Genomic DNA, 18,335 nt, shown 5'->3' with positions numbered 1-18,335 from the left:
GCAGTATTTACCATAGCAAAGATATGGAACCAATCCAGATGCCCCTTAGTAGACAAATGGATCAAGAAAATGTGGTACTTATACACAATGGAATTCTATGCAGCCATCAGAAAGAATGACATCGTCCCATTTGTAAGGAAATGGAAAGACTTAGGAAAAATCATATTAAGTGAAATAACTTATAAATCTTCTTTAAAGTCTATAATCTGAGCACTTAGTAAGCAGAGGCAGAAGGAACTTGTATTTGAGGCCAGCTTAGGCAACACAGTGAAACTTCTGTCTCAAAAAAACCAGAGACTGGGGTGACAGGGAACAAAAAGAACTCTCAAAATTCAAGAATAAAGCTTCACAGGTTAATAAATGAACGAAACACATGAACAGAGATTTCATTAAAGAGGATATCAGGATGTCAAATAGTATGTTCAATATCATTACATTGTCAGTTAAAACCACAACACAATATAGTATCATATACCTAGTAGAAGCAACTAAAATACATTACAATACCAAATACTGGTGAGAATGTACAGAAATAGATCAATTTCATACAGCTGGAGAGACTATTAAATGCCATTAGCAATTTTACACTTTTCCAAAAAAAAAAAGATGAACATACATTTACCAAACACTCTAGCACTTACATTCTAATATTGGGAATTATTATTGGACAACTGTCCCAGATAAAAGAAAAGTTATTTTCATATAGAAACCTTTAAGTGTTAAGTGTCCATGGCACCTTTATTTATTATCTAAAATCAGAAACAACATACATGTCCTCCAGTGAGTGAATAGGTACATTCATGCTATGGAACAGTATTCATTATGAATTATTGATACACATTACCATATACATGGGGAAAAAGTTAATTTCAAAACATACTTCAAGATTCCAAATATAAAATAGTCTCAAAATGACAAAACTATAGGAGTGATTAGTAACTAGTGACTGCCAGAAGAATATGGGCTGGGGTAGGTAGAGGTAGAATGTAGCACTGGGGACAGATTTGTAAAGATGAAATAGGTATGTATCTTGGTTGTAGTGGTGTTGATGAGAATTTATATATGTGAAAATCTTCATGGTCCTTCACATATGAATGCACACATATCAAACAAAATAAATGCATGTACAGTTTGTGAAATTCCACAGGAAATACGCAAATTCCCTGTTTTGTATTTTGGCAGTACTGGGGCTTAAACTCAGCCTCCCATGTGCTAGGCAAGTGTTCTATAACTTGAACCATGCTCTTAGCCCTTTGTGCTTTCAGGTTATTTTTCATATAAGGTCTTGCTTTGCCTAGGCTGGCCTCAGAACACTATCTTGCAGCCTATATTTAGGATCACAGACGTTCACCACCACACTCAGCTTGTTTTTGTTGAAATGGGGCCTCATTTTTTGCGTAGGTTAGAATTCAATCACAGCCCTTTGGATCATGAGTCTTCTGAATTACAGGCCTGAGTCATCCACACCCAGCCAATTTCCTAGTTTTGACACTGTACTACGGTAATGTAGGATGTTACTGATAGAAGCTAGAGGAAATATACCTTGAAACTGGCCAGACTATTCTTTACACCTATCTACATATTCACAATTGTTTCAACTTAAAAAGTGAAAGAAAATAAAAAGGGTCAAAATACAGAGATAATCATACCTGAGCTGATGTAGCTCATGCTGCCAAGAGAGCTTTTCCTGCCTGAGCTCTTCTTGCATCATCTGAAATGTTTTTATCTTATCTTGATACTCTTGGAGCTGAGTTTTTAAGGGACGTAACTCAGTGATCTCTTGATTAATCAATAAGTACTGCTGCTGCAGATTCTTCAATTCCTTCAGCTTTAACCAAACAGAAAGTAAAAGAGTAATTTATGGCATCTCTTTCAATCAGCTAGATTCATCAGCAGCTCCTCTGTTAGGTGAGTTGGATACCACAACAGACTATTAGCAGCTAATAGTCCACTGACACCTACAAAGCTTCCATCAAAGCTACAAGGAGTTATCATTCCGGTACTTTCCACTGTATACACTGCACCCAAAGCCCCAAGTTGACTCTAGAGCTTCAAATGTGACCTGGAACTGCCTGTACAGCCTGGACTAGTCTTGAACTCACATAAGCCTACCAAGTGCTGGGATTACAAGTGTGTACTGCCATACCATTTTAATTGAACCTCTTGACAGACTAGGATTGAGGAACCTTTTAAAGGTACTCACTAGTCGGTCTCTGTCATTCTGGAGAGAAGACATAGCTCTCTTCAAACTCTGTACTTCTGCTGGACTAGAGGTGGGCTGGGCTGCAGACCTCTGTTTCCCATCCTCCGACTTTCGCAATTTCTCCAGCTCACTCCATAGATGGTCTCTTTCTTTCTGCAGACTGGCCATGGCCTGGGAAAAGGACTGCACTTGGTTGTAGGTATCTTCTAGCTGTGAGGACAAGTGAAGCAGTTGCTCATCTTTGGATATGAGCTGCTGGTTAAGTTTCTCAAGACGAGAAAAGCTGTCCTCAGCAGTATTCAGGGGAAAGGCAGCCTGAGAAAGAAAGGCATTGCCCTCTGTATTTAAGAGCCCCTTTTGTTCTCTCAGCTGGGCCAACTCCTTCAGATTGGCATCATACTTCCTTTTGAGTTCCTCAAGTTCTTCATTGGCATGATCTCTACTGTTTTGCAAGGAATCCATAGACCTTCCAAAAGACTGAACTTGGGCCATGAGATCTTTATTTTCATTGGTGACCATGAATAACTTCTGTTCCACTGCCACCAGATCTCGTGCTAATTCTGCCACCCTCTCTTCTGCTGTTTCCGTTTCATTTCTCATTATCCCTGCATCATGATGGAGATGCTTTAATTCCTTCTTCAGTTTATCCTCCATTTCCTCTACCTTCCGGGTAGCTTCCTCTTGAACAGAAACTAATTCCTCTTCCAGTTCTGTAATTCTCTTCTGAGAGGAGGAGAGTACTGCATTTAACCTTTGAACCTCCTCTTCTTTCACATTTAACTGGGCATGGTATACACCTAAAGTACCTTCTTCTTGCAAGGCTGTCACCTGTTTCTTCATTTGGGACACGGATGATTTCAAGCTTTCAATCTCTTTACATAAACCTAACTTTTCCTCTTGGAGGATGTCTGAAGATCTCTGCAGATCCATCTTTGCTTCCTCAGACTCCTTCAGCTTTTCTTCTAATTTTATGCATTCATTTTTCAGCTCCTTGTTTTGCTGCTGCTGGGCTTCAAGAAGTTGCTTTTGCTGACAGTCCTTTATTGCTATTACTTGGTTCAGGTCTTCCCTATATTGGATTAGTTCTGCATCCAGCTTGGCATTTTCAGAATTGAGATCATCCATGTGACTTCTCAACCCTCGAATTTCTTCCTTAAGCTTATTATTTTCAGCAGCAGCATCTTGGATGAGTTGGTCTTTTTCCAGGATTATAGAGAGATGTCGTTCTTCTAGCTGTTGATAGTCACTTACTATGCGGTCTCGGTCATCCTGGAGAGAAGACATAGACTTAACAAAAGAATCCAACTGACCCTTAAGTTGAATGTTTTCTTTATTGATCATGCTTAGTGTTTCCACAAGCTCATTGACTCTGTCAAAGGCTTTTTTGTTTTCCTCTTCTAAGACAATATTCTCTTCTTCCTCCTGGGATAGCAAGTTTTCCAGTTCTTTAATTTCTCTATCATGCTGCTGATGGAGTTCGGCAACAGCTATTTGGATTGCTTCTTCCTTGTCAGAAAGCAGACTTATAATCTTCTGCTCTTTCATATTTAGTTCTTCATGCAGTTTCCCAGTGAGCTCTCTGGAGGCCTGGAGATCCGTCTCTAGTTGTTCACAATTGAATTTACAATTCTGGATATCAGCCTCTTGCTGCTTTATGATGCCTTCCAGATTTTCTTTATGTTCCTTACATTTTTCTAAAGAATCATTTAAATCATTTGCCTGGTCCCTCAGAATCTTAAGTTCTGATTCCAATTTAGCCAATTCGTTCTGAGAATTTTGGTATAGGTGTCGAGTCTCTTCTAGCTGGCACAAAAGTTCTTTGTTTTCTCCCTGTAGAGTATCACAAACCTTCTGGTGATGCTGGATGTCTATCTGGGCCTTGGCCTCCCAAATTTGCTTGTCATGTTCAAGCCTAAAAATGAAACAAAGCAGGGGAAAAAAAGGGAAAAAGAAAAAGCCATTAGTTATAGATTTCACAGAAAAATTCCATTATGCCTAAGGAACACAAATTACAACATGTACTTAAAGAGGTATAAATTAATATTCATAATTCTATACCTTTTTTTGTTGTTACTACATCTGACTTTGGTACCTGGTATATTGTATGTATGTTTATTTGAAATAGGAAAGGAAAAGGGAAAAACAGGATGATTAGGAGGGGTTGGGGGAGGGAAATTGGGTGAAAAACATGGGGAGAAGTATCAATGTTCAAGAAGTAATGTAGCCATTACCTAATGAATGTTACTGTAACCCCTCTATATATTACCCTGACAATAAAATACAATTGTTAATTAAAAAAAAAGAAGAAACTGTAGCCAGCAGAAGCTGAATGGGACACACACACCAAATGTAATAAGACAATGTCTATTTATATACCGAAGATATCAATAAAGTTACAAAAATAGTATTGGAAATATAAACACAACTACATAGACATAAAAATTTATGACTCCATAGACATGTTTTATTACATAGATTAATATGTATCTATGACATACAAACCCTCAGCCTAATTATATTCTAAAATCTAAGTGCCAGTGATTGTATATAAAGATTGCCTTCCTGAATACTTGTTTTTTAAACACATCATTTGAAATATGATGTAAAACTCAATGTTAATAAATTCTTTAGTGAAAAAAAAAGCAGGTTTGAGGCATAGTTTAAGTGGACAAAGTATGATGCTCTGAGTTCAAACTCCCCCGCTACCCCCACCCCCCCAAAAAAAAAGTCCAAGAGAAAAGTGAAGAATGTTGTTATATAGTACAGGCTGGCCTAGAGCTTTATGGGAATCCCAGAATGATCTTGAACTCATAATCATCCACAGCCTTCCATGTGTGGGGATTACAGGGATGAACCAGCATACTTGTATCATTTGTTAGTTTCTGAGCTTAAAAATGGTATTATAAATTTAGAATCTGAGGAAAGTAATTCTAACAGGAATATGCAGTATACAGTATGATGTATGAAGAAGAGAAAAAAGATCATTTAGGAAACTAAAACAATCTTTTGGGAATAAACTGTGGTAGGAATCCAAACAAGGGTAGTTTGGTACTTAAATTCAGGATGGAAAGAAAAGAAAGGGAAACCTAAGATATCTCCCAAGAGAATAATGATGAAAAAGTACAGAATATAGCCAGTGCCGGTAGCTCAAGCCTGTAATCCTAGCTACTCAGAAGGCTGTGATTTGAGGATTGTGGTTCAAAGACAGCCTGGGCAAGAAAGTCCTTATCTCCAATTAACTACTAGAAAACCAGAGGTGCTGTGGCTCAAGTAGTAGAGCACTAGCCTTGACCTGAAGAGCTGAGGTACAGCACCCAGGTCCAGAGTTCAAGTCCCACGACCACCACCACCACCAACAAAAAGGATCAGAATATTTAAATGTGATCAATATATAGATCAATAAGTTGAAAGTTATTTGGGAAAAAAAAGACCTCAGAAGTGAGAAAAGGAAAGATATATCTTCTAAGGGGATTTAAAACAAAATTAGCCTCATAATCTTAAAGAAAAAGGAAATAGTTTAGATTCTTTTGGGGGGTCCATCAATTACCTCTAGAAGAGAAAAAAAAGTGATGACTTTACCTGGAAATAGTGATCTTTAATTCCTCCACATGGATAGACATTTGTCTAAGTTGATCCTTTAAAACACTGCAGTTCTCTTCTTTGAGTCGAATTTCTTCTTCTTTGGTTTGAATAGCATCACCAAACTTTCTTTCCCACTTCTTGGCTTCATCTATCACTCTATCACGATCATCCTGGAGGGAAGACATGCTCTTAGTGAAGGCTGCAAGCTTGGCCACAGTACTGTCCAAGTTCTCCTGCAGTTGCTTCATTTCTTTGTCTTTCTTGCTCAAGGTATCCTGAATCTCTTCCATCATCTCTTCAAAGTGGCCCTTTTCTCTATGCAAAGCATCCAGTTTCTCTTGCATATTCTTCTTTTCTTTCATGTGTTTCTCTTCCGCCTGTTCCAATCTTCGCTCAAGATCTTCATCCTTTTGTTTCATTTGGCTTTTTACTGATTCTTTATTTGACTGAAGTTCTTTTTTCAGTTTAAGATTATCTGCTAAGACCCTTGCAGCTTCGCTCTGAGTGTCATCAAGTACTACTTTAAAACTAACTAATTCTGCTTGTGCCTTTTTGCGGTGTTCAATCGCTTGAGCCAAATTTTCTTTGGTTTTCTCTAAATCCTTCTGGGATTCGGTCTGAACAAATTCTAGAGCTTTAACAGTTTTTTCCAGAGCACTAATCTTTTCTTGATACCTTATGCAGTCCTTCTGCAATTGCTTTACCTCTTGTTGTTTTTCTTTCAACAACTCCTGAAGTTCTTTTGCGTGGCTTTTACTGCCCGGTTCTTTGTGAGCACCTTGTATTTTCTCAAAATATTCTTTTCGTATTTCTGATTCCACCTGGGTTTTTTCCTTGACTAGTTGCTGCTTTTCTTCTTCCAATTCACTCACACACTTTTTAAGGTTCTGCATTTCAGATTCAAGTTGCTCATTTTTTATTTGGGCATCTGTAACATCCTGATAATAATTCCCAATGCTTCCATTAAGTTCTGCTAGTTGATTCATCAGCCTCTCTTCTAAATCATCTTTTTCTTCTTCTGCAGTCTCTTTTAATTTGGTTACTCTAGAGAGTTCTTCTTGCATTTGCTGATTTAACAGGTTTATTTTGGTTACTTCTTCCTGAAGCATTGTTAATTCACTATCCTTTGTTGATATTTGACTCAGTAAAGCTTGTTTCTCGTTTTCTAAAGTCTGACTAAATTCCTTATTTTTCTGCTTCTCCTCTTCTAAGTCAGCAATTCTTCCTTTCAGCTGATCGAGCTGCTGTAGGTAGTTATTAATTTCATCATGTGAACTGAAATTCTCACTCATGTCAGGCTTGGCACTATTCTCCGACAAAACACCATTGTCATCATCAGGCTTTGTGCTCACACTCAAAGATTCTTGCTTTCGAGCCTCATCTGGCACAACCTGTGTACCTTCTTCAACAGCATCCAGGTGGTTATCAGGTTGCTCACTGGCTTCTAAGCTGACAGGTTGGGATACATTACTTTCTACCTGATGCTTTAAATCTCGAACCTCTTCACTTAAGCTGTCTTTCTCAGCCACTAAAGCCTCAAATTCCTTTGAAAGGGTTTTATAATCTGTTGTGACCTTTTCTAGTTCTTCCTTCATGCTGGAATTTGAAGACAGAAGTGCTTCAATACGTTCCTGAGCTGTACCTCCCTCGGGGTGTGCCTCAGCTCTTAGGCGATCATTCTCTTCTTCTAGCTCTAGGATTTTCTGTTGCTTAGATTTAGCAAACTTTCTCATCTTTTCTTTCATTTCATCCATTTCTCGTTCAGCTTCCTGTAACTGCTTTTCTGTCTCTTTTTTATTTGTTTCTGAGCTTCTTAGCTTTCCATATAGTTCCTGCTTCTCTTGTCTCACAGTTTCTACCACATGCTGAATCCTTTCTGCTTCATTACTAACATTCTCATAGGACTGCAAAAGAATTTCATACTCTTTTTGCAATTCCTTGTGCTTCTCTTGCCATTCAGTACTTTCTGCAATCTTTGAACATCTCAAGGATTCAATTTCCTTTACTAAGCTTTCCTTGTCTTCAGTGAGACCCTCGAGAGCTAGTTTCAGACTTTCACAAGAGCCACTAAGACTTTGATTTTCCAATAAGGACTTGTCCACTTCTGCAATGAGTTTGTCTCTTTCCTCCTGAAGAAGAGTTAACCTTCCTAAGAATGCATCCTTTTCTATATTTTGAGCAGAAACTTGGCTTTCCACATTGGCCAGAGACTTGGTGAGATGTTCAATAGTATCTCTGGCTGAAGATAATTCCTCTTGGAGACTCTTGTTTGCTTTGAGTGCTTCTTTTCGGGAAATGAGGGCAGCTTGCAGTTTCCGCTGTATCTGTTTACTTTCTTTACTTTCTTCTGCAATCTCTTTTGGCTTCTGCTTTAGTTCACAAAGTTCCACCTGCAACTGCTTCAGTTTTTCATCATGCTCTTTGGCTTGCATTTCCAGTTGTGTGTGCAGAGCCTTAATCAACTCCTCTTGTTCTGTTATTTCTGTCTGTACTTTACTAAGGATTTCTTCTTTCTCACTAAGTTGTCCAGAAAGGCAGCTGGCTTCTTCCTCCTTTTGGCTCATGAGTTTTTGAAGTTTATCTAGCTCAGGCTGCAATGTTCTTAGATGTTCTATGCTAGCAATTTCTAGTTGACTGCTTTCTAATTTTTGCTTCAGGCTTTCTACATAGGCCTCAGCTTCACAGGATGATGCCTTCAGACTCTGGATTTCTAAATTCTGTTTATTTATCTGTTCTTGTAACTGAAATACCTCTTCTGATTTTTTAGTAAGCTCACTTGTTGTGGAACTAACTTTAAGCTCTAATTCTTCCTTCTCAGCCTGTACTTCTTTCAGCAGAGCCTTAATTTGGACAACAGAAATATTATCTTGGAGAACACTTTCATCTCCAGGATGAGAAGGTAAGGCTGGGCACACATCTGACTCTAACATCAGTTGAGTAGGACGCTGTTCAGCGTTTTTGAATACAGGCTCTTCTGAAGTTTGAGCTGGAGAGCCAGGATCCTGTTGGTCAGTGTTTAGGAGTTTTCTGTCTATGGACTCCCTTAACTGAATCTGGAGTTGCTTTAGCTGGGCTCCGATGTTCTCATTTTCCTTGTTTTGTTCATCAAACTGTTCTTGCAAGCAATTATAGTCATCTTTTTGTTGCTTTAGCTCCTCCTTAAGATGTCTTTCTCTCTCTTGTGCTTTTTTTAGAATCACCTTACGTGAAGCCAAGGCTTCATGAAGTTTTTTTTGAAGTTGCTCCTTTTCTTTTTCAAGATTCAGTATCTTTTCTTCCATTTCTGTTTTCCAGCACTCTCCACTACCAGCAGTGGCTGGATTGGTCTCTACTGTTTCTTTTACAAGTGCTGCTGAGTTTCCATTACTGGCATCCTTGTGACCTGCGGTTAACTTCTGGATAACTGCTTGGTTTTCAAAAATTTCCGCTTGGAGCAAGTCTATTTGATTTGTCTTATCTTGCAGGTTCTGATTTATCTGTTTGACCAGAACTTGTAACTGTTCTTCTGCTACCACCTTTTCTTCCAAATCTTTCCTTAAATGTAATAGCTCTGCTTCTTTTTCAGATATCGTTTGTTTTAAGGACATTTCTATTTCTTGCCACTTAGTAGTCAGACATTTCTCTGAGTCTTCCTTGTTTACTTTATCTTCCTCTGTTTTCTTCCTCTCACTCTCACTGAGTGCAATCTCGTTCCTGGATTCATCTCTCACTTTGGCTAGTTCCTCTTCTAATGTACTGACTCTATGAAGAAGCTCTTTTCTATTAATAAGAGCTGCCTGAAGCTTTCTTTTTCTTTGCTCACTTTCTTTCTTTAGACGATCTAATTCATGCTGAAGTTCTTCTTTACTTATCAGCCCTGCTGAGCTTGATTCCTCATAATTGTGTTTAAGGCCTGAAATAACTTCATTATCTTCTTCTGCTTGTTCTTTTTTCACTTCTTCAGCCCTAGATAATAAATTCAGCTGTTCTTTAAGAGTTTTAATTTCAACCCCAAGAGAAAACTTCTCTTCATTAAGCTGAACCATTTTCTCCGTCATACTGAAACTGAGTTCTGTCACTTGTTGGTCTTTCTCCTCGATTGTTTGTTGGAGCATCTCTACTTCTCTCTTTTTCTCTAGTAAGAGTTGATCCATTTTTGCGATTTCAAATTCCTTCTGTGAAAGAACTTGTGAAAGCTCTTCCACCTTATCTGAGATGTCCCTTACACGCTTGGCCCCCTCATGCACTTCATTTTCTTTTGTCTGCAGCTGGCACTGCAGGTTTTTCATCAGGGTGACCTGCTCAGAAAACTGCAGCTGGACATCATCCAGTTCTTTCTGTAAGGCCTCGATTTTCACATCTTTAGACTTGCCTTCTATGTGGAGGCTGTGAACCTGCTCAGTGAGCATGTTGTGCTGAGTGGTTTGGCTTTCGTAGTCCATCCTTCTTTGCCTTTCTGTTTCTGAAAGGTTCATTTCCAGTTCTTTTACCTGGGCCCTTAGTTCGGCGAGAACATTAAGTTCCTTCACCTGAGAAAGAAGCTGGTTTCTTTCTTCAGACAAAGCAGTGAATGCAATATTGGTGTCTTCAGCATTCTTCTTAAATTCCTCAACCAGCTGGGTGAGGCTGCTAATTTCCTTAGCTTTTTCCTCTAAAGTTTTCTCATAGATTTCTTCTGACTTCTGAAAGTTTGTCTCAAGCTCTAAAATTTGACTTTTTAGCCTTTGCAATTCATCTTCGTTACACTGACCAATATCTAACACAGCAGAAGGGGATTTATCAATGCTGTCATGCTCTGATCTAAATTTCTTTTTAGTGTCATTAAGAAGTCTTTCCTCGGACAGTCTATGTTGGTGGTTTGTGGTCTCCTGTTCCTCTTTATCAAATGCTGGAACATTGCTGTCTTCAGTTTGCATTATGGGAAAATCTACTGTTGTATCGTCAGGATATACTTTCATTTGTACTGGAGGTATTCCTTCACTCTCTATCTGTTTCATTTCATTCTGGTCTAGGTTCTCGTGGTTCTCCTCAGCTCTTTTTCCCTGCAGCTGTGATTTAAGAAATGCAATTTCTTCTTGAGTTTCTTTCATTTCCACTAATAAGACAGATAGTTCTTTATGTTTCTGAAAAGATGTGCATTCTACATCTTGTCCAATGTTATTGGTAGGAGAGCTGTTCTTGTTGAGTGTGGTAGAAACAATTGTGCTGATCTATTAAAAAAAAAAAGAAGGAAGAAGAAAGCCTTAGTTACACTTCTTATACTATTAAAAAGGCCTAACTAAAAATTGTTATTTCATGCATTTTTCCAAAACCTGAAACTTATCTGATAAAATTATTCTTTATAACATTAAACTCTTCTTATAAAATAAAAATCTATTTGCATCTCTAAAACTGAACTTCTAGCAGAATTTCTGTTAATCTCATTCTAAGTTCAATTTCAATACACAGAATCTAAGGAGATGTGGGATTAATTTTGTAGATATTCCATATATGAAAACTGCTATTTTTTTCCCTCCTAAGAACAGCTGAAAGGGCTGGTGCTGTAGCTCACTAGTAGAGTACTTGCCTTGCATTAGAAGGGCCTGGGTTTCATCCCAAGTGCAGCAAAAAACAAAACAAAAATACCTGCCTAATAACTAAACTAGTAAATAGCCAGGTGCTGGTGGCTATGCCTGTATTTCTAGCTACTCAGCAGGCTGAGATGTGAGAATCACAGTTGAAAGCCAGCCCAAGCACAAAAGTCCATGAGATTCCTATCTCTAGTAAAACGCTAGAAAACTGGAAGTGGCCCTGTGGATTAAAGTGGTAGAACTAGCCTTGAGTGAAAGCACTCACAGACAAGACCTGGGCCCTGAGTTTAAGCCCCATTATTGACCTCTCTAAAAAAGTAAATAAGGGCTGGGAGTTTGGTCTAGTGGTAGAGTGCCTGCCTAGCATGCACAAAGACCCAGATTCAACTCCGTGGTACCACATACATAGAAAAGCCAGAAGTGGTTCTGTGGCTCAAGTGGTAGAGCACTAGCCTTGAGGAAAAGCCCAAGGACAATGCTCAGGCCCTGAGATCAAGGCCCAGGACTGGCAAAAAAAAAAAAAAAAGTAAATAAATTAAACCTTCATTTTAGCATATCAAGAAGGAATTTATGGGATTCTTTTTCTTAGTCACTGAAATAAGAAAGTTTCAAATATTAGATATCATTAGCCATTAATAAACAAGTAGATTATCAAATGAATGCACTCAGACAAACTACCAGCAACAAATAATCAAAAATGAGTGCCACTGGTGTATTTGCATGAAATTATAGACTTCTTTGGCAAATATAAACCAAATAATTAGAAAACTACTGTGTGAAGCTCAATATAAATTACCTCTACAATTTTTTTCTGGGGAAAGAAAATCATGAATCTCAAAAATTCAATCAGCATTTTATTAAATTTATTAGGGAACAGGAAACACAATAAAATTTCCAGTGTTCAATAACACCAGTACTTTTTCCCCCAGAAAAATAATTCTAACTTGATGGGGAAGAAAAAAGCCCCACACAACAATATTCAATGACTTGGCAGTACAAATTCTGTATACCAAACAGACTGGCTTATTTCTTGGTTCTACCATTTGCTTGCAGATGGCATATATTATTTAATAGCTATTAGCTATCATCTCATCTTGTTGTTCTATAACCAATTGAATAACAACAAAACTCACTGTTTTAGAATTAGTCATGATCTCAAAAGAGGTTATCTCAAGGGGAAGAGACATCAGAGACAAATGAGACTGTGTGTGTGTGTGTGTGTGTCTGATTAAGTATATTGTATGCACATAAGAACACATTAAAATGAACCCCTTTTGTATAACTAATTGATGCTAATAAAAAGTTATCTCATCATTATTCATAAGTACTAGTTTAATCATTTAAATTACTGCTCTAACTGGGCCCTGTTAGATCACACCTGTAAGGGAGATTATCCTTTTTTTTTCATATATGTATATATATATTTTTTGCCAGTCCTATATGTGTGTGTGTGTGTGTGTGTGTGTGTGTGTGTGTGTGTGTGTGTGTGTATATATATATATATATATATATATATATATACACACATGGTTTTGTTTTTGTTTTTTCCGCCAGCCCTGGGCTTGAGCTCAGGGCCTGAGTACCGTCCTTGTACTTTCTCAAGGCTAGAGCTCTACCACTTGAGCCACAGCACCACTCCCAGCTTTTTTCTATGTATGTGGTACCAAGGAATCGAACCCAAGTCTTCATGCATGCTAGGCAAGCACTCTACCACTAGGCCAAACTCCCAGCCTTTCCATAATTTTTATTGTAATTAATAGAAGGGTCACATTATATTCACCAGATAGAAGGTGCATTACTTCACAAACATTGATACCCTTTCTCATGTCTTGGTCCCCATTTCACTCCCCCACCCCCACTCCTCATCTTGTTTTCTCCCCTTCCCTATCCTATTTCAAATAACCAAATAAGCATATATACAATATATCAGATAACAAGATGAAATACTGTAACAATATGAGATAACCAAGGGACAGCAAAAGAGATGACAGATAACATAATACATTAAGGACAATGAGATTATCCTTTTGAATGCTGGCAAGTATCATACAATCATCTGAAGGACTCGACAAAAAACAGTAAGAATAAAAAAGAATGAATCTTAGCAGACTCATACTTTAGAGTGGAACTTCAAATCTCCCTGTTTCAGACAGATCATCTGGCCTACCAAGTAGATTTTGAACTGGCCAACATGAGCCAATTCTATCCTCGGAGAATCGTAATACAAGAAGATACTTCCTTAAAGTACACATCCTTAAAATCATTTATGTTTCTACGACTGATTTACTGTCTCGAATACCACAGCTAATTATACACAATACAGCTACAACCAACTTAAGTCAACAGACTATTAAGCTACTATATATTTCCTCTCTCTCTCTTTCTTTTTTTTTTTAGCAGAAGAGAATTGTATTGCACAGAGAAAGACAAAAGGAAGCTGCCCATGGAAATGAGCAGGCAGTGACAGATGGTCATCTTCAATCACTTATTTCTTCTAGTAAATTTCAGGTTGTAAAATGGATCATTTTCTACACAGATCTTTTTAAAAATATAATTCTAAGTAAAGTTGTACCAAATAAGCTGTGGGAAGCTCAGAAGGCTCTTGTATTATTTAATAGAGGACAGTGACAGGGAGGCCAGGCTGGCTTCAAAATTGTGATCATCCTGCCTCAGTCTCCTTAGTGCTGAGATTATAAGCATATGCCACCATGTTCAGCACAAGTTATTTAAATTTTTTTTAAATCAAATCTCTATTGAGAAACTTCCCTGAGATGGACAAAGTAATTGCTACAATAGCACTTGAATGCCAAATGAGAAATTCTAACTATTACGAATTCTTAAATAGACCTCTTAAATCTAAACAGATGCTTAGATTTGAAACTACCTCCTCTTAATCTAGCATCCATTCTAATCAAAGTAAGAATGTATCATTTACCTCGGAGACACCACTGTCTGCTTCTCCAGTTCTATTTTGAGCCTCTAGGAGAGTAATCCGAGAAGAGAGCTTTTCTGAAATTCACAAAATAAAATCTTTAGAAAACACATGTGGAGAATTTGAAGAGCGACATAATTGTATGTGAAGCTATTGAAATGCATGAAATAATCTAAAGGAGAGAAATAGGCAGTTTGAAAGACATAAAAAGCTTGTTTTGTTAAAATAAGAAATAGTTGATATGACAAGATAGAATGGAAGCAGGTGATGATGAGTCTGAAAGTAGTACAACTGAACAGTGAAAGGCTTGAAAGATTCCTTGGCACCTGATTATTCCAGTTATTTCTGTGGCATGATCTGGATCTCCTAAGAAAACTTATCCATTATTTTACTGTGTTCAAAGTGTACACTTTATATGAATATAATATTTAAAACATCCTCAATAGAGTGGGGAGGGTGGGGGGGGGAGGGTAATGGGTACCAAGACATGTGAAAGGGTATCAATGTATGTGAATTAATGCACCTTCTATCTGGCAAATATCATGTAACCCTTTTATTAATTACAATAAAAAATTTAAAAAAATCCTCAATATTCTTTCACATATTGATAAAAACATTACACTAAAAGAATGAGTTAATCTTTTCAATGACTAAATGAAGAAAGAAAATAAAATAAAATTATATTATATAACTAGGTTATAAAACTAGCAACCAGAGAGCTGTGATTACAAGCTAGGACTTAACAATGTCTATATCTAAAACAGATCTAAATAGCTCAAAAAATAAAAATATTGAATACTAATAGTAATACCCCCAAATGCTTACATTCTTTCTAAACTAAAACACTAAAGAAAGTATGGTTTTTATACAATGTGTAAATGTCTTACTCAGCATGATGTAAAAGGAGCCTCATGCTTTGACTCCATTTACTTTCCTAACCTAACCTCTTCTCCTTTGTTTACTAAAAACAAACACTGGCCTTTATTCTATTCTGCAAACAAGTCAAATTCACTCACATCTCAGGACATCTGAACTCTTTTTATCTTCAAGCATTTGCCCTGCCTTTTCTTAACCTATTGGCATAGCTTATTTAGGTATCAAATTTTCCTTTCCTTATTTAGGTATCAAATTTCCAAACAGGCCTACTCAGATCTTTCTAACACCGCCTTCCTATTATCCAAGGGATAGAAAATGTTTAAAATGAAGACTTTATTTTTCTCCCCATTCCCATCCCTATAAAGACAAATCCCACTTAGATCAAGCTCTTAATCCTCTTGCCTCAGATTCCTAACAGCTGTTCCTAATTTCTGTTTTTATATACACATTACTTATAATGTGTATGTTTACATTATAGCAATAATAGGGGATGCCCTACAGCTATATTCTCTGCAACTAGGATACTGCCTGGAACACAGAAAGGACACAAAAGATATCTGCTGTATGAATGGAGGTAAGAATATCCATGAAACAAATGAATTTAAGACAGTAAAGTATGTTCAGACATTTTACTCACAAGTTATTTGAATAAGGGACACAGTAACTAACAATAATGCAAAAATGTGAGTCAAACAGAATAATCACAAATAAGGCAAAAGTAAACTGTGAGATCAGACACAAGCCAATCCATAACACTTTGCAGCCAAATATCACTTCAGGAAAGAAAATGGAACACACATAATACCCTTTAAACCACATCACAAACAGAATAGGAACTCTTTGCTAAATTGTAAGTAAACATCATAGATGAGACTTTTTTTTTGTCAGTCCTGTAGCTTGAGCTCAGGGCCTGGTACTGTGCTCTTCATGGTAAAAGGAAGTTTAAAAACAAAAAAAAAAGAAAAAGAAAAAGAACAAAGAACATTTTACCTTACTCATTGGGTACACCACCTTTACAATAAAATGAAAAAAAAAAAACAAAACCTAGAGCAAACATATAAACAGACCATTTTTATCAACATTAAAGGTATGCAAGAATATTATAGAAGGACAAAAACACATTGACTCCATGATCAGAGCTAACCTCCTGGGAAATCCAGAAGGATTCAAGCAAACTATTAGCATGAGAAAAAAAAACAAAAATGGATTTTACCTTTTAACTTATTTATCTTGATTTGTTATCTCAAGAAAGCTTTCTTTTCTCATTTTGCCTATTAAAATATTCATCATCTTATTAAAGTCTAAGTCCAATCATACTTTCAAAAAGATACCTTTGATGAATGCACATTACATAGAAATCCTGCAGTATATGGAACTCATGTTACAAAATGTTATATTTCCATGAACACTCGCACTATGCTACTATTTAATGTATGTTAATCTTATTTTTTATAACTATTTCTGCTTTATTAATATCTTTACTATCTGAGAACCAGAAAATCTGCATATTATTTAGTGTTAAGAATAGAGGTACTTGAGGGATAAAAAGACAGAACTGTGTTTTCCATTTATACATACCATTCTCAGCTCTCAGTTTCTCCAGCTCTATAGAACTAAGGAGCAAGGTTTCCTTTTCATTTTCTAGCTCTATCACTCTCTTCTCCAAAAAGGCAATATTCTCCTCAGTGACTGCCTAAATAGTAAAAGGACAACAAATTAATGATTCTTTAGTGAAAAACCTCTCATTCTAATAATGTCGATGGCCTCTAGCATTTTTGTCTTCTAAAAGTTATCCAGTTATAAGAATACTTGAAAAATGCCATCCAGATAATCATTGAAAAAAATTTAAATCTGAAGCTAAAAGAAGAAATAAAATATTTCACACAAACTTCAGTTCATTTATTTTCTGAATACAAGACTGAAGCCTGGATCATAAAAACGGAAATCCAAAGTTTGTAGTAAATAAGATTGGTGCTACAAAGTATCAAGCTCCCTATTGAGGGAGAATGCATATGAAGAAAGGCTCCAGGGGAGTAGAATAGTACTCAGGAAAAACTATTTTGTTTTTTCCATGTATAATAGGTTTCATCCCAAAGGGGGGATGAAAGTAGATCTAAGGGGGATCTAAGTAGAGCCTGTCTAACTTCCTAAATTGAGAAACCATAGCTAAGAATCAGTGGAGAGTAAGCTAGGAGTTTACAGAATAATACCACACAGGACATCTGTGAAACATCTTCAAGTATTTAACAGTACAGAGCAGTGCATGGAATGTAAGGCTATCGTCCAAGGATAACTAAACTACCCAAACTATCTGGAGAACTTAGAAAATAACACCTTGGGCTCTCCTAGCAGAGATTTACAACAGAACAAAACCTAGATACATAATGCCATTTAGTGATGCTAAATAAAAGGATCTCCAGGACATAGAAACAAAAGCCATATAATGAGTGATTGTTGTCCTTAATGTACTATGTTATCTCTCATCTCTTTTGCTCTCCCTTGGTTATCTATTGTTACAGTATTTCACCTTGCTATCTGATATACTGTATATATGCTTGATTGGTTATTTGAAATTGGATAGGGAAGGGGGGAAAAAAACCACACGGGGGGGGGGAGTGAAATGGGGACCATGACATGAGAAAGGGTATCAATGCATGTGAAGTAATGCACCTTCTATCTGGTGAATATAATGTAACCCTTCTATTAATTACAATAAAAAATATGAAAAAAAGAACATAACACTGGGTGACAATTCAGGCCAGGTTAAAAAGTACCAATTTACATAGCCAAATGTGAAAAACTGGTTTTTCATATAGCATAAGTAAAATGCTTAGCAAGGTAACTTGCTTCAGGAGTACAAGCAAGTACATTGCATAAACTGCTTTGTCGAATGGCAATTTCTTTGTATAACTACTTAAAGGTAATAATTTAAAATTTTTAATACTTACAAAACTTCACAAAAATTATATGAATACAAAGATATTGAATACCCATGATGTTTGGCAAACAAAGATTATGAAACTCAGAAAAAAATATAAGCTACAATGAATTCAGAGAAGTAATCAACTGAATCAGACAAACATTAGGATTGAAAAAATAAGGCTGGTGTGGTTGGTGCATACAATTAATCTCAGCACTTAGGAGGCTAAGGTAGGAGCAGTTTTGAGTTTGAGGTCAGTGGGGGTTATACAGA

General features: G+C 36.9%; 1 protein-coding gene across 1 annotated transcript in view; it reads right to left on the bottom strand.

Moving 5' to 3' along the window:
- Golgb1 (golgin B1) overlaps positions 1–18,335 on the bottom strand; it is a 56,235-nt gene that overhangs the window by 11,260 nt on the left and 26,640 nt on the right. The window contains exons 11-15 of the mRNA XM_090345504.1: positions 16,721–16,835; positions 14,270–14,343; positions 5,783–10,974; positions 2,204–4,115; positions 1,650–1,828 (exon numbers count right to left, since the gene is read on the bottom strand). Of these exons, the coding sequence (XP_090201630.1) occupies positions 1,650–1,828; positions 2,204–4,115; positions 5,783–10,974; positions 14,270–14,343; positions 16,721–16,835 (7,472 nt within the window). The remainder of the gene's footprint in view (positions 1–1,649; positions 1,829–2,203; positions 4,116–5,782; positions 10,975–14,269; positions 14,344–16,720; positions 16,836–18,335) is intronic.

Source organism: Megascapheus bottae, chromosome 1 (assembly GCF_031878675.1).
Source record: "Megascapheus bottae isolate mThoBot1 chromosome 1, mThoBot2.hap1, whole genome shotgun sequence".
NCBI classification, from domain to species: Eukaryota; Metazoa; Chordata; class Mammalia; order Rodentia; family Geomyidae; genus Megascapheus; species Megascapheus bottae.
The sequence above is the reverse complement of the archived record's forward strand: the minus strand, read 5'-3'. Positions and strand labels throughout refer to the sequence as shown.